This window comes from Cryptotermes secundus, unplaced genomic scaffold (assembly GCF_002891405.2).
Source record: "Cryptotermes secundus unplaced genomic scaffold, Csec_1.0 scaffold574, whole genome shotgun sequence".
Lineage (NCBI taxonomy): Eukaryota > Metazoa > Arthropoda > Insecta > Blattodea > Kalotermitidae > Cryptotermes > Cryptotermes secundus.
In genome coordinates, this window is record NW_019739958.1 from 4,372 (window position 1) to 13,635 (window position 9,264).

General features: G+C 42.7%; 1 protein-coding gene across 1 annotated transcript in view; it reads right to left on the minus strand.

Moving 5' to 3' along the window:
* Window positions 1–2,880: 2,880 nt before the first annotated feature.
* Window positions 2,881–9,264, minus strand: part of LOC111872157 (alkaline phosphatase, tissue-nonspecific isozyme) — an 86,104-nt gene continuing 79,720 nt past the window's right edge. Inside the window, exons 5-8 of the mRNA XM_023865750.2 lie at window positions 7,923–8,130; window positions 7,514–7,654; window positions 6,442–6,636; window positions 2,881–3,501 (exon numbers count right to left, since the gene is read on the minus strand). Coding sequence (XP_023721518.1) covers window positions 3,017–3,501; window positions 6,442–6,636; window positions 7,514–7,654; window positions 7,923–8,130 — 1,029 coding nt within the window. The 3' untranslated portion in view covers window positions 2,881–3,016. The remainder of the gene's footprint in view (window positions 3,502–6,441; window positions 6,637–7,513; window positions 7,655–7,922; window positions 8,131–9,264) is intronic.

The window sequence follows — 9,264 nt, forward strand, 5'->3', positions numbered from 1 at the left end:
CACAGACACACATGCACATGCTCAAATACTTAATGTACTCGTTATGGAACAGGAATGATCAAATTCGTCTGACCCCCCAGGTAGGACACCCTGATGCAAATGTCATCTGTATATCAGCTGCACTGCTCATTACTCTTTTCAAGAAAATGCAAGATGGTGCCTTAATGGATCATATTTACAGTTGTATATTTTTGTTTGCTGGAAGAGAGTTTCATGATTTTAATTTCTTGTAAAAATTCCATTTGATTTCCCTCACATTAAAAATCACCATGCTTCAGAGGACACATTTTTCAGTCAGTGTAGCTGATGATTCACATGCTTGTCAGACTTCATTTTAAAAAATCATTGCATTTACTTTCCACAGTGATCTCAGATGCGACAGCAAGTACAGTGTATGTTGTCAGTATGGTACATTTTCATGTAAGGTATGGAATGTATGGACAGAAAGTGCAAATTCAGTGCAAATAAGAAAGCTTACAATGATGAATGTGCAGAAGAAGAGTAAGACATGGCAATAAGACAGGAGTTCTGCAGTGTCTACTTGCACTTCACTGAATATCTATTCATACTCAGACATGAAGACACAACTTCTGCATTGTTCAGTGGCTGTTCAAAATGTTTGCAAAGTTTTTATTGAATCCTATATGAAATGTTGCTTGTTTGGAGCTTCTTACTTTGTAATAAGCTGGCATATTTTGTGACATTGATTGTACAAACAATGCTTAGACTGAAAGTTGATTGTATAGTTGTACTGTGAAATGGATTTTTCTTGGAATATTGTGTGCTTTAAGAAGAAATCTGCCATAAGTTTGTCTTTTTATTTTACCATTTTAATTATTATTATTATTGTTGTTGTTGTTGTTGTTGTTGTTGCTGCTGCTGCTGTCTCTTCCAACCATTCCTCTCCCCTGCTGGAACAAAAGCCTTTCCTGAGCCAGTTAAATCCAGGCCACAGTATCACACCTGCTCAACCCTGAATTGACTTGGCATCCATATGGCCCATTCAAATTAGTTTTCCCACCCAAGTCTTATACTCGTATATCTTTTGTTTCCTGCAGCTGAGTTGCAGTCTCGCTCAGCAGTAATGCATCTGTGTACAGAGTTTGAATCTTAACAAATGGTTTCTTTGGTTTAAATGAAAATTTCACTGTAGTACCATATACGAGGGTAAGTCAATAAGTAAGTTACAAATGGATATAGAACTTAAACAAATAAAGAGTACTGATTTGAAAAATGCTTCTATTTCTCAACATAATCTCCCTGTACATTGAGGCACTTGTCCCATCGTTTCACAAGCCCCTGAAAACCAGCAGCATAAAATTATTTGGGTTGCTGTCAGAACCAGGCAGTGACTTCCCTTTCTACAGCTTCATCGTTGGGAAAATGTTTAATGATGTTTAAGAGGGCCGAACAAATGGAAGTCGCTTGGAGCAAGGTCAGGGCTATATGGAGGATGCTCGAGGACTTCCCACTTGAAATTTCGCAGCATCTCATTTATCTTGTTGGTAGTATGGGGACGTGCATTGTCATGCAAGAGCAACACGCCTTTGGTGAGGAGTCCTGGTCGCTTCTGTTGAATGGCCTTACGAAGTTTCCTGAGGATGTTACAGTAGGAGTCGGCCTGTACGGTTTGTCCTTGAGGCTGGAATGCAGCAAGCAATATGCCTTCGTGATCCCAGTCACCGCCTGGTTAGGACACGACCAAAGAATTTTATGCTGCTGGTTTTCAGGGGCTTGTGAAACGATGGGACAAGTGCCTCAATGTGCAGGGAGATTATGTTGAGAAATAAAAACATTTTTCAAATCAGTACTCTTATTTGTTTAAGTTCTGTATCCATTTCTAACTTGCTTATTGACTTACCTACGTACAACAAGCAGAAGTACCTATTTCACCTAAATATGGTTACTTTCCTTATCAATACTACATTTTATGGGACCTTATGTGATCTGTGTGCTGTCTATGCATCCCCTTTTGTCAACTTTTGATTGCCTAACCTTTATGATACTTGGTATGTATATTATGGCACCTGAGCCAGTCTTAACAGCATACTTCATAAATGCCTCCCATCAGTCTGTGTGTCTGTATGTGGATCCCCCTATCATTGCTAGGCAATGGCTCAGTAGAACTGTTGTTGCAACATTGGATACACATGCAGCAAAATTGTTTGAGGCATTTTCTATGTCAACCCTGTCCAACGCGGTGCCTGAGGTATATTTTTCTGGCGCCCTCCGTAACCACATATAATTGAGCTGATTCTAATATGAATTCAAATTGTAAGACACGACATTTTTGAACGTCTGAGTGAGTACTGTTAAATATTTTCGAAAAATTGTATTTTTATTATTATTATTATTATTATTAGTAGTAGTAGTAGTAGTAGTAGTAGTAGTAGTAGTAGTGTGGTGGTGCCGCACCTCCATAGGCATCAGTGAATTGTGTCCGAGTATGTAAGAACGTTGGACAGCACTGTTCTATGTGGTCCATTTTGTAGCAAAGGAAAGTAGGTAATTAGGTGTACCAAGAACTTCTTGTTACATGATCAGGCTTCATAATGTTGACAGTTAAGACAGACTTGTGGATTGAGTGTTCACACAGAATATTGTTCGTTCTTGATATTTAATAGCACCAATTTTACAGCTCATGTTTCTATATTGGTAAGGTAAAGCTATCCCTTTAACAGGCTGTGGAGGCCCATAAGGTTCTGAGACGACAAGGCTCACACATTTGCTGTTGACAGTCAGCTCACAGATGGTGGTGAGGTTGTCACCCTTTACCCCCCAGGAAAATTCCTGATACACATTTCTGTTAGAGGATGAGTTGATCCCCATGGCCATAGTGCAGCCAGAAGGGTTAGGTAAATTAAAAAAATCCACCTCATCAGGACTCGAATCTGGGATGTTCCGACTTGTAGCACAGTGCCTTAACCAACTATGCTACTGAGTGTTCTGATTGTATATTGACTGCAGAATAATTCAGATTACTTGCTAGGCAATTACATTGTCTGGTCTATAAAATTCAGATGAGCAATACTATCATTACAAATAACAGTATACCAGTAAAATGCATTGGCTGATTGACTAGGTAATTGTTCTTTTCTGATATTTGTTTCTTAAGCATGTAACTTTGATTCATGGAAGAGCTGTCATCAGCCATGACAGCTGAAAGAGAAGGCACATCTGAGCATGATTGTTTGGACATTTTCCCTCCCGTAGTGCAGCGCTTGGCATACTCTCCCAAGCAGGCAACATAGGCAATGGCATGAGGGATATAGCTCTGGTCAAAAGTGCCAGAGAAGAGGAGAGATGAGAGAGGACCCACTGCAAACACAGGCACGTCCTCTCCGCCATGTGTTGACCATGTTCGAGGGATGGCTGCTGCCTGCACTACATCTCTGTAATTCCCATGAGGTACAGACCTTGGCACACTGTACCCTGGACCGTTACCATACAGAAGTGTGGAGTATGGTTTGCCATCAACATCTGAAAGCTTGTTGTCCAGCCCTGAAACCATAATTTATCTATATTTTATATTTGAATGATCAAGTAAAGAAGATGAGCAGGACATATAGCATGGTTGGGGGAGAAGAGGAATGCGTATAGGATTTTGGTGGGAAAAGCAGAAGAGAAGAGACCACTAGGAAGATCTAGACATATGTGGGAGGATAATATTAAGATGAATCTTAGAGAGATAGGATGGGATCTAAAAGTTTGTGACAATGGTACATTAGTACAAATATTATGTTTGTGAACATTATCCATTGTCTTGCCTTTATCTAAAAACCGTCCTGTTTATTTTTCAAAATACAACATTTTGGAGACCGGATTCTGGCTCCATCTTCAGGTGAAACCTACTCAGTGAGGACCAATCAGTAGAGCTAGTTCCTGTCTCCGGAGATATTTAAGCCTACTTTCGAATGTGATGTGATGGAAGAAGATACCCCAGTGACACATGTAACTAGATAACATTGCTCATATCATCTGAGTGGCAGGAGGGGGTGAAGCTGCTCATTCCTGCATATTATTCAGGCCTCGTGGCAGTAATTGCAGCTAGACTGCAGGTAATTCCAGCTGCCTCTCTCTGGAACAGTTCGAGTTGCCTTAGATCGCTCTAACATGAGACCAGTTTTAAGAATTCTGAATATCAGAATAGGCTTCTAGTACCCAGTCTTTTTACTGGAAAAAATAAGACAGACATTCTGGAAGTGTTGTTCCATTAGAATTAAGAGTACAAATGAATTATTCAGATTCACAATGACTGATGAACTTCACTGCAGCCTAACTGGCCTTTGAATGCTCTGTAACTGGAACTGCGCCGTGGCTATGCTAAAGCAATGAAATAGCGATCATTACACTTATCAACAATGAAAATAACAGTCGTTTTAACATTTCATTTGTCACATTATTATTCTTTTTCATCAACCTGGATGAGATCTGATGGCCTGTTTCAGTTTCTGAGATTGTGAATCTTATAGACATTAGATTGGGCTTCTTGGACAGTGACATAGACCTTCAGAAGGTCTCTGCACTGGACAACACAAACCTAGAAAATGCGGACCCGACTGGGTTTCGAACCCACGATCACAGTGTCTGGTGGCCGGAGAAACAGTGTCCTTGCACTGCGCAGCCACTGGCGTATTCTCATTACTTGAGAAATATAGACAGTATTTACTTGCACAGTGTACACTCTTTTTACCGAAAATAACGCGTCTGAAATTTTGTGGCGCGAAATACGCGCATAATGTTTTCATAATATTTTCCAGATAATTTTACCCGCTAGGTTGAGGCGATTACAGTTCAGTACGATGTGACAACACACTATGGGCTTTCGTACCCATGGGCTTCACCACGTAATTCCTCCATTAATATTAGAACGAAAATCCTCCTTGATAATGTCACGTGGTGTGACTGTAGATGGGGTTTGGATCGCCATTCGATTTCATTGGACACTCACACTTGTAACTACAAATAACTACGACAATCTGAGTTACACACTCCAAAGATCACTATGACTACAGCACAGAAAAAGTCTCCTCAGTCTTCACTAGCCGTTGCTTGGTAGCGACTTCCAACGACAGACGTTCCGCTTCCTCTGCGTTTCCGAACTTTCCCAGGCCTCAGCTACCAGCTTTTCATTTCTCACTGCTGTAACTCCCAGCTGACATCTCAAAATCGGAGTTATATTACGTCTGGCGGTTTACCACCAATGCCAAGCCATTGAGGCTCATGACCAGAGGGTTCTTTTTGCAACTGAACCCTTGCGGTCATAGTCCTTCTGTAACATTCTCTCTGACGAAAGGATGTGGTTGTCTCTTTTGAATATGCTTGGCCTTTTGTCAGGTGCATGTATCACACATACAGCATGCTGTTGAGAATTTTCCTTGTGCACTATATATACAAGTTCTCTGTCAGTACAGGCTTTTAAAAGCAGATCATGCCTGTCTTATGCATCTTATGCTACAACGGCAGTTTAGTTACTTGAACGGTCGTAAGCTTGACCACCGCCAAGTTTAAGCCTCTTATATTTTGTATGTCTGGCTTCACCTTGTCCTATGCTGCGTACATGTTCTTTCTCACGATTTTGTACTACTTCTGCTTGTTGCCTGCACAATTATGTCATACGTATAATCGTATACATACGGAAGGTTGAAAGCCGTGTACAGATCGCGGACCGGTGTGCACCTTGGGAAATTTCCAGTGGTGCGGAAACCCATGTTTTGTAGACGTTGCAATTTTAAGAGGTATGTGTCTGCCGCTAATTCCCAGGCGGGGCAAGCGTGTTGGAGCTTACGCATCCACTTTTGAATAGGGAGTAGATTCTAATAAATGTGCTGACGCCCTTGCCTTCAATCATTTCTCTGTGCAATCTCCATGGAATCCTCTTATCGAAGATTACATCGAGATGTATTACATGATCGTCAAAGGGGATATTCCGTCCATTGAATGTAAGATGAGCCTCAGGGGGGCTAAGTCTATGATAAAAGTAGATGGCCTGAGTCTTATCTTCAAGTCAAAGTCACATTGCGACTGACGGTCAGTCAATCAGTAAGTCTTGTTGTCGAGCCCCATCTGGTGCTCATATGACCAGATATTTTATACTGTTTGACAGTTACGGTCTTGTTTTTGTGGGGCGCCCTCTCTGACGAGAGGACGGGTCTGTCTTTTGTACTATATGCAGCTGGCCCTCGCCAGGGCAGTCTTTCTCGGGTCCGAATCCTATGACTCGCGACCATATTTTACTGTCTCAGATTTCAGACTTCCCTTTTCGTCGCCTTGTACGACTCGCAGGGTCACGGTGGAGGTATTCGACCCCGCCTCCACACCTCCTGGCTCCATGAACAAACCATGAAAATATCTGTGGTATGAATTAGTTTGGATGTTGATAGAAATGAATGTCAGTCATTGAATTGAAATCCTAAGAACTGAGCCCATTGTGAGCCTTACCTAGAATTGAGTTGCCACGTGGAGTAGTGAGACCTCCCATACTGAGCACGTTCGAGTGATCAGCTGTGAAGACCAGCAGGGTCTCAGCAAGGTCCACTTGTGACATCGCTTCCAACACAGCGGCTTCCAACGCCAATGTCTCATCCAGCGAACGGAAGGCGTTGTTGTAATGATTTGCATGATCGATCCTTCCACCTAAAAGCAGCATTTACTGTATAATGGCAGTATTTAACCCTTTCACTGATAGCCCATGTATTGTGAACATGACTTCCGCTGTAATAAGAACCCTTCTGTTTCAAGAAATCATACAGATCATAAGCGTGACCTTGATAGGTCGCGGGGTTCAAATCTTGGCCATGAGACTGGCTATCCTGACTGGAGATATTCGTGATTTTCCTCAATTTCTCCATTAAAATGCCTGGATATTATCTCAAACTTTCCACAGTCACTTCTATTTATTCAGCAATCATCCCACCAGTTGACGCTCTATAGTGTCAGCTACTTAGAGCGTCGTTAAATAATCAGTTCATAAATAGAGATCATGAGTTCGAAAACTTACGGGAACAGGTAAATACGTGCTTGAAAATGACGTTGATAAGATGCCGGTCTGGTGTTTAGGTACATGCTATGTTGTCAATACACGGGGCTTTGTCGAAATCAACCGTTCTCAGATGTTTTGCGTTTCATAGTCCCCTGAAACTGCTAACCAGACCTCTGGACCCCTTTGGAAAAGACGAGCTTGCAGAGTGCAGAACGCAGTTCCTAATGCTCCTATAAATGGGCAAAGATGACCCTTACAACTGTCAGGTCAATATATAAAATGCCATCCGCAGACAAATAAGTTTGGGGAATGGGTTGCAGAAAACGAGTACTTGTTGTATCCCTGGTAATCAAAGTCAAGGTCTCTTGTAGCACTCCCGATTTAAATTCATCAGAATTAATTTCTTGCTGCGGAGGCCACAAACTTATGCAGTTCACAGTCTCCCAGCCTGTCCTGACGTCGAGCCAGATTTGGGGCCCAAGACCAGATTTTTGTTACTGTCAGAAAGAAAAATTCTTAATCTTATCTTACCTTCTATGAAGAGGAAGAACCCACGAGGATTCTTGAGAAGGAGTTGTACTGCTATTCGCGTCATCTCCAACAGAGTGGGGTCCCCACTAGGCCCCGCACTGCCGTCTGCTTCAAATTCCAAGTGCGAGAAGGCGAATATCCCTACACACACACCAGTGAAAACTGTCACACACATCTGTAGGGGCGTGTCATTATCATTTGTGTGTTTCGTATGGTTCTCATAGTAAACAGCTGTTATTTCCCTCAACAACATTAATCATGTGGTCTATGTAACGGAGACATGGTGTGTTTCCTGTGAGGTAGGATGTGCATTTCTGTAAATTACTTGTATGAATTTCAGACTTATAGAGTTAACAGCATGTTTCCTTTCAAGCTAACTGCCCGAAATGAGCATTGCCTCTCTCCTCACCCAGCAAGTGATCTAGTGTTCTGACATCCACTTGCTGCAGCTGCCTCTTGTTCCAGATGTACTGTGCCTTGAGTCCTCGCCCCTTCTTGTCTCGCAGCCAGTCTTCCACAAGATTACGACCATCCAACCTCCGGCCCTCTTTCTGAGGTTCCTCAGGATCCCGCGTCATAGCAGACACCCAGTGTCGCCGCCCTCCGCCCAGAAGCACCTGCAGAAATGCATTTCAGTGTACCCTGCTACAGTGCGTCACCACCAGACAGTAACACGGATCCTTACGTTATTTTGCGAGCGTTACCAAATTCTGTCTTTATTCAAGGTTCTCACAGCGCTGACTACGAAGATTTCTGTCGCTTATTAGATTATATTTACATGTCCTTATCATGGGACCCAGAACCACCGTGCTGGACATCTCACTCAGCACAACAGTTTTCTTTCGTACACCGGCTAATCCGGATTAATTGGGAGGGAGAGGAGGTGATCCATATTAACCGATAGTCCAGGTTAATGAAACAAAAGAGAGCCCTAAAAGGCAAAGAAAACTTATTAGACAAAGGTAAAGCTATCCCTGTAACAGGCCGTGGAGGCCCATAGGGTTGTGAGACGAAGGTGCCACATTGTCTAGAAAATCGGCTCACAGATGGCGGTGAGATTGTCAGCCTTACGCGTCGGCCGCCATTTGCTTCCAGGAAGATTCTTGGGCATTTTCTTGCGTGAGTTCAGTCTCTCAGCTGCCCTCAACACAGCCTGAAAGTCCCTCTTGCTCCTAAATCCCATGTCTTTTTTAACTTATGTACTGAAGTGTGAACAGAATTCTTCACTTTTCATATTTCAATTCGGGCTATCCACCCGGAATAACCGTAACCGGATTAGCAAGAGTTTACTGTATTTTACTCATGTATGACGTACCCTCAGAATTATATTAGATAGACATATTAATAATTTAGTGATGAGATATCAAGCAAGTGGTGCGTATCTGTTTTTGTACTGTTTTGTGCTGGATATAATTCAGAAACTGAACGCATCCCTGGCCCCTACCGGGACTCGAACTCCTTGCCCTTGATCGCCCAGCCCGTAGCCAGTCGCTATACCGACTGCGCTATCCCGGCTCTATCTGGTTCTTGGCTCTTGCAGGTTAACCTCTTGACTCGCATACACTTTAGTAGAGGGCATGACCCAAGATGTCAGACTCAGTCACCATGAAACTACAAGGATGGGACAGTTTGTCGGAGCGAAGAATGTTTCGAACAGAATTTGCAGAGAAATAGACGAACCCCACTGTCCATGCTCAATAATGTCCTTTGTAACAGCAACAGTTTCTCACGAATATTTCGGGGGGGGGGGG